Raw genomic sequence first — 19,979 nt, forward strand, 5'->3', positions numbered from 1 at the left:
TCTCAGCCTCAGGGGTCCCTGCCCTTGGGCATCCTGCAGAGCCCACCCAGTGCCTGGCTCCCAGCGCCCTGGCCCCTCGGTGCTGCGTGCGGCCCGGGAGCTGCCAGCTTTTTGGAATTCCTAATCGCTCCTGGCCCCGGTGATTGGCTGCTCAGCTCTGACCCCACTTGGGCTGCAGCCTGGTTGGATAAAAGGGGAATCTCCTTGGGGCTCCAGAGCATTAGACACCGGAGGGGGCACCTGGGACCAACTTCACGAAGCAAGGAGCCCGGAGGGGGGGTGGGGGGAGCAAAAGACCTGCGGCCTCGGCCCCTCCAAAGAACAGAGAGATGACGGGGAAAGCCGGGGAAGCGCTGAGCAAGCCCAAACCTGAGACAGTGGCCAAGAGTACCTCGGGGAGCGCCCCGGCCAGGTGCACCGGGTTTGGCATCCAGGAGATCCTCGGCTTGAACAAGGAGCCCCCCAGCTCCCACCCGCGGGCTGCCCTCGACGGCCTGGCCCCCGGGCACTTGCTGGCTGCGCGCTCCGTGCTCAGTCCCGCAGGAGTGGGCGGCATGGGGCTGCTGGGGCCTGGGGGGCTCCCCGGCTTCTACGCGCAGCCCACCTTCCTGGAAGTGCTGTCCGACCCGCAGAGCGTCCATTTACAGCCGTTGGGCAGAGCGTCGGGGCCGCTGGACACCAGCCAGACGGCCAGCTCGGGTAGGTGAGGGCGAGGCTGCGTGGATGCCTGACCGGGGGCGAAAGCCAGGAACCCCACGCCGTCGGCTCTCGCTTGCACGGCCAGGCCTCTTCCTGGCGCAAAAGTTCGTGCCAGGCCGAGGGGTCGCTGCCCGGGCCTGGGGCCGGCGGCCCTAGGCCAGTGGCTGGGAGGATGCTGCCCGCACCCGCCGGGTTTCGGCCCCAGCGTTTCTGGCCGCCGCGCTGTTCTTCGATCCCCGCGTCGGGCCGGCTCTGCCGCGGCGCCCGGCTGGGCCACCAGTGGAAACCCGGCTTAGGGTGTCGGAGTCCACGGGGCGGTGTCGGAGCCCGTAGGGCGGGCTGGGGGCCCCAGGTCTGCTGCTCCACTGAGTTCCGGGCCGCCCGGAGGACCTGCGCCCCTGGAGGCGGATTCTGATCCGCGCGCTGGCGGCCGGGGAAGCGGGTGCAGGCTTCGTCCTCAGCCCTGGTGTCCAAAGTTGTCTTTTCCTTCCTCCTTTTCTCCATTCCAAATGCCCCGCGTTGGTCAGCTGGGGTTTGTTTTTCACTCCACGAGCTTGGACAGCCAGATCCCACCTAAGCGCCACCAGATATCGGATCTCGGCGCCTCACTGGCTCTGGGGCCCTTGGATGACCCCGCCGCACGCTCCCCAGGCCGCTTTCCCGGCCGTGCGTCCCCGCCCGCTCGGCCCTCCGCCTCTGGTTCGTGCTCCGCGATTCCCCCGATTTTTCGTTATCGTTTTTATTTATTTATTTATTTATTTATTTTTATTTGGAGGGGCAACGAAAAGTGGCGCGTCGCAGTCTCTCCAATCTCGAGCGGGGGCGCATTGTGCCAGCACTGAAAAAGGGGCTGTGCCGGGAGCCCCCAGCCCTTCCTGGAGCCCGGCTCCGTTCTTTGGGGACAACTTTCGGTCCAGGGGCGCCAGGGCTGCAAGCGCAGGGCAGGGCACAGAGCCCAGAGCGCCGCCGGGGGTTCCTGCGACCCCGCGAGGCTGCCACCTCTCCTGCGGTCTCTGCCCAAGCGTGTCGGGGCCTTTGCCTCTCTTACAACGAAATCTCTTCAAAACCCGCGGATTCGGGCGCCGGCTTGGGTAGAGGCAGCCGGGGCTTGAGGATGAGGTCGACCTCCGCGAGAGCCTGCCGGGGAGGCAGGGCAGGCCCCGGCGCTCGTGGAGGCGGCCCTGGGTGGGGCCCTCGCGGGTTTCAGGAGCCAGACGCGCCCGGGCAGTGCCGAGCGCGCCCCCAATTCTGCCGCATGTGCCTCCGCCCGCTTTTCAGATTCTGAAGATGTTTCCTCCAGCGACCGAAAAATGTCCAAATCGGCTTTAAACCAGACCAAGAAACGGAAGAAGCGGAGACACAGGTAAGGCCCTGCGGCGCTTTCTGTTGCCTCTCCTGGTCACCTACCTCCTGCCGTCCCATTTGGGGGTCGGGTCGCTTGGACCCTGTTTTCGCCGACTCCTAATTTGAGGTCCCAGGCTGCGCCAGGGCGAGGAGACCGGGCGTTGTTTGGGGACATCTGCCCGGGCCCTGGCGTCTGGCCGCGCCGGATGAGGAGGATGAGCGGCCGCCGAGGAAGCGGCAGCGTTCGGGCTTTCTCCTTCTGCCGGGGAAGGCAAGGCCCCAACCAGGGCCAAACACGAGCCAGAGAGGGCCAGGCGGCCCCCAGATGCGTTCCCTGCGTCAGCCCTTTTGGAAAGCCACGCACGCCTCACGGCAGGCAGATCGGCTCCCACCTCCCGCCCGAGCCGGGTCCTCTGCTCTCTGCCCCCAGGCCCCTATTCCTCTCCCGAGGTCCCTGTCCGCTCTGCTAACCCCTATCTTTCTGCTGCCACCGTTCCCCTCAAATCTTGAACGTGGTGTCTACATCGATGGAAAATTTTCGTTAGGCTTCTACTCTTCTGTGATCCTGAGAGGGTCTCTTCCCTTCCATGAGCCTCAGTTTCCTTGTCTGTAAAATGGGGAGGAGGGAGTGTGTGGACAGGATGACCCCACCAGCCCTAGCTGGAGCGGAGTGGGCTGCATTGAGGTACAGACCCAAGACAGAGTTTTAAAAGATATGTCTTCAAAATAGGCATTTCTTGGACAAAGTGAAAACTCAGTAGGCGCCGAAAGGTAGATGCTGAAAAGTAATTCCCCCACCCCAGACCTGCACTTTCTTCGGCATCGGCATCGGCGCCACGGCTACCAGTTCCTTGTGTAAATTCCCGAGGAGGTTTTTATAAGGGAGCGAGAACCACCAATCTACCGGCCTTTCTTGGAGCGCTGCTTCCAGGCGCCGTCCCTGCGCTCGCCCGGCTGTTTCCCCAAGTCTCCCTCTCTCCGCCCCGTCCCGGGGGCGCCCGCGGGCTGCCCGCGCGCTCTGGGGACGTTTCTCCCCGGGGAGCTCTCCGCCTCCCCTCCCCGCCCCACCTCCTCCCCTTCTCCTCGCTCTGTTCTCAGCAACTTTGCGCACCCCATCTCTGGGTGCTTCTCTGCGTTTCCCTCTTCCTCAGCCCTCGGAAACTCCACTATTGACCCTCACCTCTTAAAACGGCTCTTTCCGACCTCTCAGGCCCCAACAGGTTCCGGCTTGAATGAGGGTGAACTTTGACTTGGTTTCTCGATAACCTCGGCTCATTCCCTTCAGGCAGCTGTTTATTTTTGTTTAGTTTGTTTTATTTTAAACGGAAGTATTGTTTTTAGTCCTGACCCTGGGTCATTTTTTTAATATTTATTCATTCAACAAATATTCATTAAAACACCTCTTATGCATCCATCTCATGCTGCTCCCGGGGTGGGTATTGCTGTCAGCTTCCGGAGCAGGGACGGACACCAGGACCGCGGAGGGAGGGCGGGTTGGAGTCTGGCTGTACCGCTTCTAGCCGGTGCGGGAATGGGGGCAGGGGTTCCCAAACCAAAGGGAACCCTGTAAAAACATCCCCCAAACCTTGGGTCCCAGACCAGAGTTTGTGCACCAGGCCATCTCCTTGTGTGGCACCTGGAGCTGGCTGACCCATAGCCGAAGTCCCTGCTTAAGGTTTCTGACTCTCTGCCCTCACCTGACACCCTCTCCACCAGCGAAATCTTTGGGAGCTTTGGAGGGTTCCCAGGGAGACAGGACAGCAACTGCCACCTGCCCTAGGTTTCTGGCTATTTCTGCTTCATGAAGGGAGCACATTTTTGGAGACAGGAGAATGGCTACTGATTGTGGGTGCAGTTTTTAATTAGTAAAAAATGTGTTTTTCTGAGCTTCTCTCATTTGGGGATTTCAGGCAAGAGGTCTTGGAATCTAGTGATGAGAGATGGGCATCTCTTCATCACGCATAAATAAAGCGGGCTTAGCAGAGGTTGGAGAAGCGAGTGGGGATGGAGCAGCCACCTTGGGAGTCTCTCGGAATTTGCTCTTTCCTTGGAAATGCCAGCTCCTCTGCAGACAGGGTACAATGGGAACCTGAGGGATCTGGGGCTCTGCATAAAGCCAGGAGCAGGGTTTGGGTCACACTGTGCGGGCGCAGGGATGCTCCCTGGAGAGCATGTCAGCTTCAACACGCGGGTTAGCACTGAGGCCAGAATGAGGGGGAGTTGGGAGGACTTTCGGTTTGTTTGTTTGTTTGTTTGTTCAAGATTTTATTTTTTCCTTTTTCTCCCCAAAGCCCCCCCGCCCCGTACATAGTTGTATATTCTTCGTTGTGGGTCCTTCTAGTTGTGGCATGTGGGATGCTGCCTCAGCGTGGTTTGATGAGCAGTGCCATGTCCACGCCCAGGATTCGAACCAACGAAACCCCCGCGCTGCCTGCAGCGAGCGGAGCGCGCAAACTTAACCACTTGGCCACCGGGCCAGCCCCTTGTTTGGTTTTTTGAATGAGAGCTCTTCCAGGCAGAGGCTGGCACTCGAATGATCCCAAATGACCTCTCACCAGCTCTCCTCTTTGGCTTTGGCCAGGCCACACCTCTGTGCCTCAGTTTCCCTCATTTTGAAAATAACCTGCTTGTTTTGATTGTTTCTTTTGACAATCTGTTCAGGGCCCCTTCCGTAAGTGGCAGCAGTGAAATAGAAAGCAGCAGATCTTCAAAATTTTGCAGAATTAACTTTCTGTATCCATAAGCATTCCATCCCCCCAAGAGAATAGGAGAAACGATTTAGAATCAAACCAGTCATTTTCTATAAAGAGCAGAATCGTTCTCCCTCACACCTCCCCTGCATCATCCCCCGACAGCAGCACAGGGAACACAGGGGCTTCACTTGGTACTTTTCCCTCGTGTTAGGTGAGGGTCAAGGCGTCACTGAGGGATTCTAACCCCTGTGCTGGGCCCAGGGTCCAAGTCCCCCAGGCTCACACAAGGAATGCACCGTCTGTACAAGTTGGGTTTGTGGGATCTGGACCATATTGCCTGTTGGCTTGTTGATGAAGGAGCAGGATAAAGTCACCTAGAACTTGGTGAGACTGAGCTCTGAAAAGAGAAGAACTTGCGTCCATATGTAGATGTGTAGTGTGTTTATTCAAGAAAGGGGGTCTATGGACCCCCTAATATTGGAGGCAAAATTGTACATGTTGGAGCATATTCATTGGCACATTTTCCTAGGGTGAGAGGATGTAATTTTTACCAGGTTCTTAAAGAGGTTTATGACCCCAGATGGGTCAATGTGACCTGCTCTGTGGGGGTGGGGGCTGTGTATGTTGGCTCTCTCAGGGTGACCTGAATGGAACTCCTCTGAACTGGGCCCCGCTCTGGGTGAGAAGCTGAGCCTGTGTGTGGATGGTTGGAAGGTGGCCCTTGCCTTCTGAGCACAGGAAGGGACAGGGTGCCCTCCCTTACCCCCCCCATCTTCCTGGCCCCCAAGACCCTGAGGGCAGCTCTAAGGAGCTGGTAGTTCTGGGCAGGAGAGGACAGCAGGGTGTTGGGTGGGTTGAGGGGGTGAGAGATTCAGTTCTAAGCTGCACAAACACTGAGGTTCCTCCTGCATTTGACCTTCTGGGGAGTCTTGGAAGCTTGAGTGCAATTTAAAAAATCAACTCATCCCACAACTAGAAGGACCTGTAACTAAGATATACAATTGTGTACAGGGTGGGTTTGGGGAGATAAAGCAGAAAAAAAAAATCAACTCTGCTGTCTGTGAGAGGAGCCGGGAAGGAGGTCCCAGTGGGGCCGAGGCGTTTATTTACCTGGGTGTGTGTGTAAACGTGTGTAAGTGTGTGTGGGTATGTGTGCGTGTGAGAGAGAGGTTGTGTCCGATTGTGCTCAGCCAGCCTGGGTTTGGGGTCTGTCCAGGAGGCAGAGGGGAGGACCATTCTGTCCTCTCTGGGACAGACTCTTTCGGTTTCTGGGTCCTGAGCATCTGGTTTTGCCCCCTTCAGGACAATCTTTACCTCCTACCAGCTAGAGGAGCTGGAAAAGGCATTCAACGAGGCCCACTACCCAGACGTCTATGCCCGGGAGATGCTGGCCATGAAAACGGAGCTGCCAGAGGACAGGATACAGGTAATGGAGCCCTGAGTCCTCTCTCACCCTTTCCCTGCTCTTGGGGACATCGACTGCCCAGGCTCCTGGATACCCATCTTCCACCCCCTGCTATGAGCATGTGCTCTCAAGAAGAACAGTTCATTTAAGCTGACAGGTATTTGCTGAACAGCCACCATGTGCACTGCTGGGGGACAGGAGACTCAGCGGACGTGGCCTGGCCTGACATTCCAGACTGTAGGCTTCCTGAAGAGCAGGTCAGACAGACCCTGAGGGGGCCCCTGGTGCAAGAAGGAGTTCTGCGTGGGTCCTAGGTTCTGAGCAGAGTCTCTATTATGGCAGATGTCCCCTAGGTACAGCTAAATGTCTGCTCCAAGGCCAGAGGTGGCCCCAGAGTGGCTTCTAGCCCTGATCCTAGTCTGTTTCCTTTCTCTCCACCCCCCTCCCCATGAGGAAGAGATTGCCCCCTCCTTCCTACCCACACCCCACCACCTGCATCCACCCAGCCTCCTTCCTTCCTTCTCACAACCAAACAGCTGGCCCTGCCCTGCCCTCCTGCTCCTGTACACCTCCTGGGTCAGCCTCAGGATGTGGCCGGCACCTTGCCTGCAGGTGTGGCTCATTAAGCTCTCCTCCTCTCCTGGAGAGTTTTGTGGGTAACCAGGCATGGGACTGGACTGGGATGTCCTCACCTGCGGTGGGTACAGGGCCTTTTGTCATTAGCAGCAGGACCTTCTCAAGTCCAGAGCCCCCTAGCTGGGCAGGAGTGGGGCTGCTTATTCGTTTCTCTGGGAGAAGATGAAGTCTGATGATTATCTAGGCAGGGCCTCCCGAGGAGGAGGAAGTGAGTGGGGTAGGAGGAACATTTCCAGAAGATCTGGATTTGCCTCAGCTGGATCGCAACCTTCAGTGGAAGCTGCTGCTATCACCTGAGTGGTCCCGAGCAGTTCACGCTGAGGCTGGGAAATGAGGGCGGGCGAGGGTCCGGCATCTCCTCCTGGTCATGATCCCTTGTGTCTTCAGGTGTGATGTGTGTTGGGAGGTAGGGAGTGGGGCTAGAGAAGGAACCAAATAAGGTGTGTGGTTGCTTTGTGCTGTCTCACTGAGAACCAGAGAATGGGAAATGAGGCGCGAGCTGCTTTTCCAGAGGAGCCTTCCTCTCCCTGGGAAATCTATTTGGAGTTTCAGCCAATAGCTTTAGACATTGACACTAACAATAAGCTCAATTAGTCGTAAGCAGATTATCTGTTTGGGGCATTATCCATGGTGGCCTGGATTCACCACCCCCCATCCAATTGGGTTCCAGTGGGGTAAGGCTGGGTGTTGATTCTGAGTCTTTGCGTGTGAGTTTGTTTGTGTGTAAGCTAAGGCCCAATCCAGTTGATATGTGGGGATCACTCCTGCCTGACCTTCATCGGCGCAAATTTGGCCATTACAAGCAGCTGTGGTGGGGTAGAGGGCTGAAAAGGTCCCCCGTTGGTAGGCCCCACATCTGCACTATCCACAGAAGGGAGGAGGAGCTTGTCTCTTGCAGTGAGCTGTCCTAGAACCCGCCTGGCTGTGGTGGTGGGCGGAAGCCATTGCTGCAAATGCCTTAGCGGGTGGCTGCTGGGCTTCTCGAAGTTGCCTGGGGGTTGTCTATAGGGCGGTGTCTGAAGCCCCAGAACCAGCAAGGAGGGGCTCGGGTGAGGAGCAAGTTGATTGCCCCAGGACCGTGAGGACTGGCTATGGAATTTGTGGATGTGGGAGAACCCAGGCAAGACTCTCTCCCACTCTTTGAGCACCACGAGTTCTTTGCCTAAACGCTGCCCCCAGAAGGTGTTTGTGAGTTGTCAAATAGCCCTGCCCCAAAATGTGTTACCAAGTGGCCTAGGAAAAGTCTTAGCATGTATTAATGGTAATCACAGCTATAAGTTACAGAGCAGTTTCCCTGTGCTAGGTGTTCTAAATATGCGACATGCACAGGAGAGGCAGGGAGGTGCAGTGGTTAGGGACACCGACTCTGGAACCAGACTGCTTGGGTGCACATCCTGGTTTCACCAGTTACCAGCTGAGTGACTGCAGACAAGTTCCTTCACCCCCTAGAGCCTCCAGTTCCTCATCTGTAAAATGGGGATGATAGTGGCACCTGCAGATGCGATGAGCCACATGTGTAATGTGTTCCAAGCAGTGCCTGGCACCTGTGCAGTGCTCACTTGGTTTCAGCTCTTATTCCATTAAATACTGGTGACAACTAGTGGGGTAGAGACTATTAGCCTCCTTTTATGACTGAGGAAACTGAGGCACAGCAAATTGCCCAAGGCCACACAGCTAATAAGTTGGGGACACAGGGACCCAGGTCTCCATCTAGGACCTCTATGTTCACCACCTGCCTCTTGAGTGTCAAGCCTTTACTTTGACTTGAAGCTGGGATGGTGTGAGGTCAGGTGGGGGCCCTGTATCAAACCTTCTTTATAAAAATAACCAATATTTGAGTATACCAGGTACTGTTCTAAAAAAAACCCAAAATTCACTCATAAAAAAGTACTTTTTGAATGGGTAAATTCACATACCTGAGTTCAAAAGGATAAAACCTGAGTCTCCCCACTACAGACCAGCAGCCCCTCCAGTGGTAACCCGTTTCCTTTGGTTCCCTCCAGAGGTAGTTCATGTATGTTCCCGAGGGATCCTCAGAACACCCGATGAGCGAGGTGCCATTACTGTTCCCACTTTCCAGATGAGGCACGTGAGGCACAGAGGCCAGAATTCAGACCAGAGCCCCTCTGGACTCCAGCACGCTTGCTTCACTATGTTGCCACCCTTCCTTGTCATTTCCTCTCCTCACGTGGATGTAGGCAGGAATGGCGCATCAAAAGATGCAAAGCTACCCCAACGAGCCAGTCCCTGCCCCTCCCCCAGCTTCAGTCAGAGGCCTGTGTGTGTGTGTTGGGGGTGGGGGCTTGGAGGGAAAGGGTGTCATTAATAGAGGCTCCAGGTCTGAAGTTAGACATTCTCAGGGTGGAATGGAAAGGTTTATTGGATTGGATGTCAAGGACCTGGATCTTAGGTCTGGCTCTGACACCCACCAGGCATGACAGAGGCCAAGTCACTTCCCTTCTCTCAGCCTCCTCATCTGTAAAAGGAAGAGCAGGGAGCCCTCCCAGGGAGGGGCCTCCTCCCCAGGCCCCTGGGCTGCCCTCGGTGGAGTGGGCAGCAGCGCATGCAGAGCTTAAGAGTCCCAGGTGGACAGCTGAGACACACAGCCTTGCTGGGCCGACCAAAGTGACCCCTGGGTGTGTCTGAGGTCCACTGTCTAATGTCTAATGAGAACCCAGTGTGGACGTGAAAAGTCAGACACCACCTACTTTTCACCTTTGTTTCCCTGCCAGCAAGCCAAGCTCTGAGCCCCAAATTACTCATTTATAAAATAGTAATAATATTTTTCCAAAATGCTAGTTTAATTGAAGTGTTGTTATTACTGGCATTATTGAGTCCTTACCATTGTCCCAGACATTACCTGCTTTCCCCGCCTTGTTTCGTTAAATTCTCACAACAACCGGATGAGTTAGATATTCTTCTTATCCCCATTTTCTGGACGAGGAAACTGAGGGGCTGAGAGATGAGAGAAGTTAGAGTGAGATTCAAACCTGCTTCTCAACTGTCACGTGAGAGCACACGGGGAAACATGAAGGCCCGTCTGTACGAGCGGGAATAATCGATGTAAACAGCAGTGACGATGGGCCGGGCCCTTGGTAGTGGCCCATTTCCTCTGCCTTGTGCTTGGAGGGTAAGCTCTTCCTCGCTCCACATCTCTCTGGGTTGGGGTGAAGGGAGACGGTGCATCCTGGGGGAAAGAAGAGATTCTGTCTCCATATCAGACTCAGCCATGCAGTCTCCAAAAAATGCTAGAATATTCTGGAAGCCACTGCCAGATGTCAGCCCTGGGGAAGAGGGAATGGGTTTCCAGGCTGACTTTATTTCTTCTGTGGGGTCGCTTGTTCCTAGAATTGTAAGATTGGGGTATATACATACATTCACTTGTTTGTTTACTATATTCTTTTCTGACAAAAGTTGTGTCTATTAAAAATGCCTGCACACAGAGATCTGGACATGCAAAGTGAGCAGAGCCCACGTCTCACCCGCACTTGGGGCAGCGTGCTGTGTATGGATGGGTGAGGTTTGGACTCTCTGACTAGCTCTGTTTGATTCTGCCTCTTTTAAAGTGGTCCCTGCCCGAGGGTAGGGAACGAAGTTTTAGGGGATTATATTCCAGAAGTTGGAAGATAGGTGCCTGTATGAGAAAGGGTTCCGGTGTGTCTCAGCTCGGGACATTTATTAGAATCACGGGGCAGCTTTTAAAAGACCCACGCTGGGCTCCTATGCCCAGCGAGTCTGATTTAATTGGTTTGGGGTGGAGCCTTGGTATCTGTATGTTTTTAAAGCTCACCAGGTGACTGCATGCAGCCAGAGGCTCAGGAAAGGAGTGTCTGTGTTGGGTTAATGTGAGTCGAAGAAAGTGGAGTTTTGGGTGATAGGGTGGGATGAGGAATAAGATGACCTGTCAGGTGTGAAGGGAAGGATGCCGCCTGGGGCTGCCAGGAAACGTGGGCAGAGCTGCCCCCTGGTGGACATCGGAGGCTGCAGCAAGGCCGGGCTCCAGAGCCTGAAGCAGGGCCTGGAAAGGGTGTGCTGAAATACGGTGTCAGAAGTGCTGAGTGGATGTGGAGTGTGAGGTTGTTAAATCACCCCAGCAATGAGCCCAAATTAATCAGCTTCCAGACAGAGGAGAGGAAAGTAGCTGGGTGAATGTGGAAACAGCCACATGGCTGACAGCGCCAGGCCGGATGGAATGTGATAAGATTGGAGGGCAGAGCCAGGGGTAGCCAAGGGACCAGAATGTGCATAGAGTATCTATCGTGCAAGATGTCACCTGTAGAGGGGCAATCCTGGGCGGACGCAGAGGGTCTCCCGGGAGACCTCGGAGGGAAGGAGCCCTGGGCATGTGGGTACAAGGGTGGGGACTTGCAGGACAGGAGCTATGTGATGACAAGAGAAGCCCTGGGCACAGCCACAGCCGCTCATACTGGTTCCCCACATAGCAAGAGAAAGAGCTGATGGAGCTGCCCGGCCTGCTCCGTGTGTGCCCTGTAGCAGAAGAGCACCCATTTGGCAAGAAGCCCTTCCTGGGTCCAGTCCATCCTTGGAGGCACAAGCTCTCAGGACTGTCTCTGCCAGGTGTGGAGGCACCTGCCAGACCAGCTGTTGACAGCTGGAGGCCTCCTACCTGGGCTCTCCGAGTGCTGCTGGGGCGCCATGTCTGAGGGGAAAGGTGCCAGGACAGCCAGGCTCTTTCCCAACTGGAGGGTCTTCCCAGCTCTCCTTTGCTGAGAATCCAAACCTGAGGACCTTCTCCAGGTGTCACTTTTGGGCCCTTTCTCAGGTGCTTGGAGCCCTGAGGTGTAAGGCAGGGCTCTGGTCCTCCCTGGGGCCTTGACGCAGGCTCTCCTGAAGACTTCCAGGCCCAACTCCCACGTGAGTGGAGCAGTGTCTTGTAGAAAGTGAGCTGTCAGGAGAGTGGGAGAGGGACTGCAGGAATATTATGGGCTTGCCAGAACCAAGAGACCCAGTAGGAAAAAGGGCCTAAATGCTGAGAAGGAATCTCAAAGGTGGGAGATGGGAGGGCCTGGCTTTATGTGAAGAGAGTATTGAGCATTTGCTGGAAAGCAAAGCCTCATTTCATCGCACATTCATCTGTGGAATTCATCCAGCATCACGCCAACAAGTTTCAGTTCTTCTGACATGCCAGGCATTTCCCATACACTGTTTTATTTAATTTCCACAGCAAACCTGCGAGGAGGTGGTATCACGGGGCAGATGAGGAACAGGAACCAGAAACTCAGAAGGGTTAAGAAAAGCACCCCAGGTCACAGAGGCAGTCGGAGGCAGAGCAGGGATCTCCAGCCTGGGTCTCTCAGCTCCCATCACAGCCCACTTGCAGGAGTGTTGGGCACTGCAGGGGTGTGCTCTTGCGTTTGAGTCTCAAGGGTCTGGAATACATGAGAAATGTGGGGAGAGGTGCAGGGGCATCTTTTAGCCCTCGGGATGCCTAGAGGCTGTCTGTATTAATTTTTTTTTTTTTTTTTGAGGAGGATTAGCCCTGAGCTAACATCTGCTGCCAATCCTCCTCTTTTTGCTGAGGAAGACTGGCCCTGAGCTAACATCTGTGCCCATCTTCCTCTACTTTATATGTGGGACACCTGCCACAGCATGGCTTGCCAAGCAGTGCTGTGTCCACACCCGGGATCCGAACTGGCAAACCCCGGGCTGCCGAACGGAACATGTAAACTTAACCACTGAGCCACTGGGCTGGCCCCAGAGGCTGTCTGTATTAAAGCTGCACAGCCTGAAGGCTAGTTCTGTCGTCCACCTCCCCCCCTCCCCGCTCTGGAATTGCTGTTGTCATTATTGTCAGTCCAGCCTTGCTAAGGGGCCTGTGGAGGAGGCTAGAGGGGCAGGTAATGCCGTTGATTACCCTGCCCCCTGGGTAGACTCCCACTGATTTTCTGTACCTCCACTAAAATAATAATAGGTAGCATTTATTGAGCACCTTCTGTGTGACAGGCACTGATTTTAGCCACTTTCACTTATTTCATTAATCCTCAAAACAACCCTGAAAAGTAGGTATTCTTTTTTTTTTAAGATTTTTATTTTTCCTTTTTCTCCCCAAAGCCCTCCCAATACATAGGTGTATATTTTTAGTTGTGGGTCCTTCTAGTTGTGGCATGTGGGATGCCACCTCAGCATGGCTTGATGAGCAGTGCCATGTCTGCACCCAGGATTCGAACCAGCGAAACCCTGGGCTGCTGAAGCGGACCGCGTGAACTTAACTGCTTGGCCACGGGGCCGGCCCCAAAGTACGTATTCTTATTTGATGTTTGAAGAGACTGAGACTGAGAGAAGGCAAGTAACATGCCCAAGATCACACAGCAATTTTTGTCAGAGCTGGGAATTCCTTCTCAGGATTGGCTCACTTCAACGTTTCTTGTAAACTTGTACGTTTCTGTGCACATGCTGGTTGCTTCCAGGAAGGGAACAGACAGGGCACTATGAAGAGTGGTTAGGGTTAATTCTAATCCCTTGCCACTTCCCTCCAAGGCACCATTGCCACAGCTTCCCTGCCAACTGTCCTAAAAAGAAATCGTTTTGGCTGTCCAGGTTTCCTCCATAAATTGGAGCAGCATCTGGTCTTTGAAGAGAGCCAGGCATTCCAGGAGCCCATAACCAAGGGTCTGCATGACTCCTGGTTTGAGCAACCAGCTGGCACCAGCTCCCCTGGGAGAGTCTGTGGGCAAAGCCTGATCTGCAGACCGGTTATTTATTTGCCCAAATTAGGAGACCGAGGAAAATGGTTCTGTTTACAGGCCCCAGAGAAGATCTGAATCCCAAGCCTGCACCCATTTCTGTAGTGTTCCAAGAAAGATGCTGTTTCCATGTGAGAGCCCTGCTTCCCGTCTCAAGTTCGGATGCTCATGGAATCAGGGGAAGCCGGGGCAATGCCCCTTCCCAGGCATCCACACTGGGCGGCATCTCTGCCTTTGCACGCTCCACAGTCCCTTCTCCAGAATCCCCAAATCCAACCATGCTGAAAACACAGTTCTTTCATGAGTTTGTCATCAAAACTCTTTGGTGGCAAAAACCGGACCTGATCTTATGCTCTTTATTCATCCCTTGTGAATATACGCATATGTTTTGCGGCAGAAATCAAAACTGATGAGTTTGACTATTGGGGGATGTCGCTGCAGGGTGTTACGTAACGTGTGGTATACCCGGCACATAATCTTTCTAAAATCCAAAACATTCTGGAGTCCCACCCCAGGGGTCCCCGCTAAGGGGTTGTGGTCTTATTGTTTTATAACAAGACCTGTATTCAAGCAGGAAGGTCATCTCCTGACCGGGAAGCAGATGGCTCACTTAGATTCATAAAGGAAGCCTTCCCAGCCCTCTGTGGTCAGCCTTGGGGCCTGGAATTCCACCACCAAGGGGTTCATTCTTTGCTGTCTTTTTGAGAGGTGGAGGAACCCAGAAATCACTTAACCTTTATGTGGATTGGTCCTTGCGGATTTTTCCTCTGTGGGAGAAGGCAGCTTGAGACAAGTGGGTACTTGTAGAGGGTGACCAAGTGCTAAAGGAAGGAAGATGGGACAGGACAGAGGTCTCAGACAAACCCAGGTCCTGGGCAGGGCAGATAGTCCGGCAGAGAGCCTGCAGGACAGGCAGGCGGCGACGATGGCCGAGTTAGCCCGCTCGCATTGCTCACCGCTCGCGGGTCCTGAGCGCAGCGCGCGCGGCCATCTAGTGGTCTTTGCATCACATACACCCTTTCCTCGCGGGGGGGCACTCAGGGAGGTCTGGGTCGGGACCAGGAGAAGGCCTTGCACATTGGCTCCGCAGCTCTCTAGGAGGGCCGAGCAGGAGCGGCAAGTGCCAAACTCGGTGGCGGCAAAGGTGCGTCCCCCCAAGGGTGAGACGAGCGATCGTTTTCTAGTGGCGCTGGCCAAGGTCGGGGTGGAGAGGCCGGGGGCGTCTGAGGCCACGTCCCTCTCATTTTTAGAGGTTCTCCCTTATTTACAAATGAAGAAAGGCCAAAATAGGGTTACACACATTTGGGTCAACTTAAAGCATGCGTGGACCGTGCCGTCTTTCCGCAGCCGGGCAGAGCGTGTTTGGGACCGCGGGGCCATTCGGGGGCCGTGGGGATGCGGCGGGGCAGCCGGGGCGCCCCCTGCCGGATGCAGCCGGCCGCGATCGGCCGCAGCCTCGGGGCTCCCGCGGGCGGCCGGGGCGCTCACTCCGCCACCTGGCGGCGGCGGTGAGAAGCGCGGGGGCGCGCGGACGCCGACTCCCGCCGGCCCCAGCGCCGGCCTCCCGGCGGCCGAGGCAGCAAAGGGTTAAGCTGTCAGCGGCGCGATGTTAAACAGGTGTCAAAGGCGCCTCATATATCTGCAGATTGAAATCAAATTCTTTGCCGTATAAAAAGATAAATTACCCAGGCGCTGCTGCGCGTCCCACTCATCACGCCAGCGCCAGACGGCAAGCAATTTTTTTTTTTAATGTGCTAACGACCTAATCAAGCAATCAAGTCGGAGAAGATTGCAGAGTGACCGGGGCAGCCATCTGCCGGCGAGCCCCGCATTCATTTCCCGCGCCCCCGCGTGGGGCGGGGGCCGGGAAGGGAGCTGCCGGCGAGGAAGAGGGGAAAAAATCCTAAACAAATTAACACCCAATTTTCCCCGTCTAATTAGTTAAATGAGAAGTGTTTGGGGTCCCCGGGGAGGGGGAGCGGCTTGCGCGCGGCTCGCGCTGCCTCCCCAGCATTAATTAGTGCGGGTCAATGCCGCGCTCCCGGGAGAGCAGCCGCTTTAATTTCCCGTGATATTTCAGTGCCTGAGGCCCATCGATTCAAACTGAAATTAACTTATTTTTCAATCAGCCCAGGGCTGCCCCTGGGGGTGACTCTTCTTTTGCCGCCTCCTGAATAGAGCTGGAGCAATTTTTCATCAAAAGCTGAAACCGCCGCCGCCGAGGGCGGGGGAGGGGTCCGGAGGGAAGGGCGGGGACCCGGCCAGGCAGGGCATGGAAATCGCAGAGGAAACTAATAGATTTTCTCGATCCCGCCTCTGCAGTCTCCTCATCCCCTCACTGTCCCCGGGAGTCTCGCCGCCCCGGGGGTGAGGGGCAGTGAGGGGACTAGAGAGGGCCGGCCGGGCCTGGGGTCCTTCCAGCGCCCAGCAGTTTCCCGCGGGCCTGTCACCTGCTGGAGGGACAGTGCAGCTGGCCCTGGCTCTGGCTCCTGTCAGCTGCCGGAAGTCTCAGGAAGGCTGCTTTGGGAGACCGAGAAAATCCCCCTCCCCCGAGCATGGCAGGGACCCTGGGATCTCCTCCAAGAAGGCGGTTGAAGGGCTGCAGACACCCCCAGGGTACCTCATACTCACACAGACCTGCACCCGTCAGCTTTGGGGCCAGAGAAACATTCCCTAGCCACCTACCCTCATTTGCTCCTCACACCAGCAGAATGTTGTCCTCCTTCCCTACTGAGGGACGGCTGCCCAGCTCCTCCAAATAGCATTCAGACTGAGGTCCAAAACTGTGGAGAGCTGGCGAGTGGAGGGCATGGTGGTGTGGCAGGGCTGGTGCAGGACAGGGCAAAGAAGGGAGGCTGACTCAGGCCTCCTGGAAGGGTCCCCTGCCCTGTTTTGGCCTAGTTCCCAGGCTTCCTGAGACCTGGATGAAATGCCCTTTGCTGTGGAGTCCACACTCCCCTTCCCTCCCGGGACTGTTCTGGCGGAGGCGCTGCTAGTGCAGCCCCTGGAAAGGAATTTGTCCCTCTGAAGTCAGGAGAGAGATTCTGTTTATACACTGGGGGTGTGAACACTTGCAGGAGAGCTAGCTGCATCCCGCTTCCTGGCTGCAAATTGAGGACCACATGGGGAACTCCCCACCTGCAAGACCCTGTTCGGGAGGCGTTCCTGTCCCCTGTCCCGTCACCCTGGAACTGCTTTGATTAAAAAGAAAAAAAAAAGGACCCCTTTCACCCATTGTATTCTCACAGGACTTGGTGTCCTCCTTCTGGACACCTCTGAGCCTGGAGGAACGGCGGGGGTACCACGGGGTGGGTGAACTTTAGTAAGGACACCCTGCTGGAGAAACCGGCAGGCACAAGGGGATGAGGACTGTGGCCATTGGAGAGGTGGGACCTTAACTCCAGGCAGACACAGGGGTAAGGGTCTGGCCTCACGCCCCTGACTTGTTCCTCTGCACTTACAGGTCTGGTTCCAGAACCGCAGAGCCAAGTGGAGGAAGCGGGAGAAGTGCTGGGGCCGGAGCAGTGTCATGGCTGAGTACGGGCTCTATGGGGCCATGGTGCGGCACTCCATCCCCCTGCCGGAGTCCATCCTCAAGTCCGCCAAGGACGGCATCATGGACTCCTGTGCCCCGTGGCTGCTGGGTAAGAGCCCGCACCCTCCTTGGGGCCCGGCCCCTGCAGTGAGGAGAGCGGGCTCCCTGGAGGAGGAGACAGAGTCCCAGAGCAAGGAGACCTAGCCACAGCAGCCTACAGGAGAGAGGCCCTCCAAAGCAGGCCACCCCACCTCTGGGGCGAGGGCTGGGGTGGGCAGGAGCAGAGGGCAGGCTGGGCTCAGGGCTTGGTGTCTATCACTTGCACCCACCTGCTGGATGCCTAAGACTCTCATCCTGGATGGGTCCCTGACTGTGGGTTGGTCTTTTATCCTGTGAGAAGGGTGTGGCTGTTGGCTCAGGGTCTGTACCCTCCACTTTCCTTGGCTGGAGGTAGGCTTGTGGTGAATGAAACAGCCCCTCTTGGGGATTGAGAGGACCCCTAGGTCCCTTTGGCCATCATTCCAGCTTTGCCCAGGACTTCCACCTTCTAAATCTCTCCACCTGCCATTGTCCTCCCACCTGCCATCTGGGCCTATGTCTGATAACAGCACCAGCTTCTCTTGGGTTCTAAGATCTGGAATCCCAGGAGGGAGGGATGGGGAGGCAAGTGCTATTCTTGGGAAGGGACAGAACAGGCTGCCTGGGGACCAGGTGCTCAGGGACTTAGCTTGGAGATAGCCCTCTGCGGGCCTGGTGCCCTGCTGCTGGGCTGCAGCCCGTGCCCCGGCCCCTGGGACTCGCGTGGCTGCGGTGTGGGAAGCAAGGCTTTCTGCTCGTCCTTAATTCTGGCCTCTCTCTATCTTTGCTGTTTTCAGTTCAAGATGGCTTTCCCAGGCGCTTTTCTAAACCCGAATACCAACAATTCTTTTTAGGGATGCACAAAAAGTCGCTGGAGGCAGCAGCCGAGTCCGGGAGGAAGCCGGAGGTGGAGCGCCAGGCCCTGCCCAAGCTCGACAAGATGGAGCAGGAGGAGCGGGGCCCTGACCCTCCGGCCGCCATGTCCCAGGAGGAACTGAGGGAGAACAGCATTGCCGCGCTCCGAGCCAGAGCTCAGGAGCACAGCACCAAAGTGCTGGGAACTGTGTCCGGGCCGGAGAGCCTGGCCCGGAATGCCGAGGAGCCAGAGGAGGAGGAGGCGATGGACGAAGACAGGCCGACAGAGAAGCTGAGTCCACCGCAGCTCGAGGACATGGCTTAGGTCAAGGGCGCGCTGACACTGGAGCCCTAGGACTCTGCTCTTCTCAGGACCTGTGGTTCTGGGAGGTGTTCTCTGAGGCAGGGCCCAGCCCGGCCTCTGCCACTCTCCCCCTGCCCCACAGGCCCTCCATGACCCCCGGATGACTTCAGGCACAACTCAGTTCTGGCTGAGGCTATAGGCCGTGCCGAGACATCCCCACTAGCCTTGACCTCTCCAGCATCCTTGTCCCAACAGCCCTGCCTCAGAAGCCTTCTTGCTGTCCCAAATCACCCCCTCAAGTCTCTTTCACTCAATCCCTCGGGGACACCCATGTCCAGATCCCTCTCTTACACTCTGTTCTCTTGCTCCCAAGAGCCCTCTTTTCCACCTATGCACCCTCTGTGGATTCTGCTCCACCCAGGCCCGAAGCCCACTGCTGCAAACGCATTGCCTACCACAGTCCTGATGGACTGAGGACCCGCACCCCAGGGCCAATGTCCTGAGCGCTCCAATCCTCTACAAAACTCTGCTCCCCGCAGCCTGCTCCTTCCCGCAGGCCTGGGCCCCGCCACGTGAATGTACTGCCCCACCCCATCAGTGGGGCCCACATTCCACAGTAAAGTTGGGAAGTCTCAGCCTGGGCTCCTAGGCCACGTTCCATCACATGCCCTCCCTGGTCACCCTCAGGAGCCCATCTTCTCCACACTCAGCCTGCCCCACCATTCCTCCCAGCTTAGTGCCACCACTGCATATGGCGACATACAATACCTGTAGTGGGTCCAGGGCCTGTGCCCTGCAGCCGGGGGACACCGCTCACAGATGCTGTGGCTCACTGCACTGCACTCACGGCCCCTGAGTCTGTGTCCTGATCTCCTGCCTCCCTTGATATGCTGCCTGTGACCCTGACTTGCTGTGCAAGGCACCTTTCCCCTTAGAGCTTCTCGCAAATTACTGGTTCATCTATGCCCTGCCTTGGAGCAACCCAATCCAGCTGTGAAATGAAGGCAGAGGAAGCCATGAATCTTGATTCAACTTGATCCAGGCTGTTCCTGGGAGGCCAAGCCTGGAGTGGGCCTGGGGCTATAAATAGTCATCAAGTTTGGTCACAAGAAGGGTATGAGGGAAGGCTCAAAGGAGAGCAAGACAGGAGCCAGTGTTAGACCCAAACTCAATGATAGGCACACATACCTTCATACCCGGTGTATGGCGTGGTGTGCGTCCGCGAGAAAAAGACAGACACAGCGACCATGTCGGAATAGTGGACTGGGGGCATCTTCCTGTCTGCTGATGAGAGGACCTGGCCATACCCATGGCCTCTCTGCAGCTGCCCCTTCCTCCCTCCACGCCAAGCAGACGTCCCTCTCACCCCCATGACATTTCCCTCTACTGTCCCACCACCTTCGCAGGGAATACCTCGCACGAGAAAGGCCTGAGACAGGGAGTTGAGATTTTAATTCTGTATCAAGAGTTGATTTCTTCATTTAGTTCATGGAACTCCCCCCCCCCCAACCCCCCGCCGTTCTTCTTGTCTTTGTCCCCTGTTGGTTTGAAGTGTTAGACTGTAGCCCCTGGTGTGTAAATAATGTACATAGAGTGAGAAGAAAGAAACTTGATATGGAGGTGTTTGAAATCTGGAACTGTCCTAACTTGTAGCTATTCTAAACCTGTGATTTCTGTGCCATTTTCTGTAAAGATACAAGTAAGAATAAAACTGATGTGAAAACAG

The 19,979-nt window shown here is 55.9% G+C and overlaps 1 protein-coding gene across 1 annotated transcript; it reads left to right on the forward strand.

Moving 5' to 3' along the window:
• Nucleotides 1–329: 329 nt before the first annotated feature.
• Nucleotides 330–19,979, forward strand: VSX2 (visual system homeobox 2). Its single transcript, XM_014835621.3, has 5 exons — nt 330–699; nt 1,978–2,062; nt 6,039–6,162; nt 16,945–17,125; nt 17,949–19,979. The coding sequence occupies exons 1-5, from the start codon at nt 330–332 to the stop codon at nt 18,272–18,274; spliced, it is 1,086 nt and encodes a 361-aa protein (XP_014691107.1). The 3' UTR covers nt 18,275–19,979.

This window comes from Equus asinus, chromosome 7 (genome assembly GCF_041296235.1).
Source record: "Equus asinus isolate D_3611 breed Donkey chromosome 7, EquAss-T2T_v2, whole genome shotgun sequence".
In the NCBI taxonomy this organism is placed as follows: Eukaryota; Metazoa; Chordata; class Mammalia; order Perissodactyla; family Equidae; genus Equus; species Equus asinus.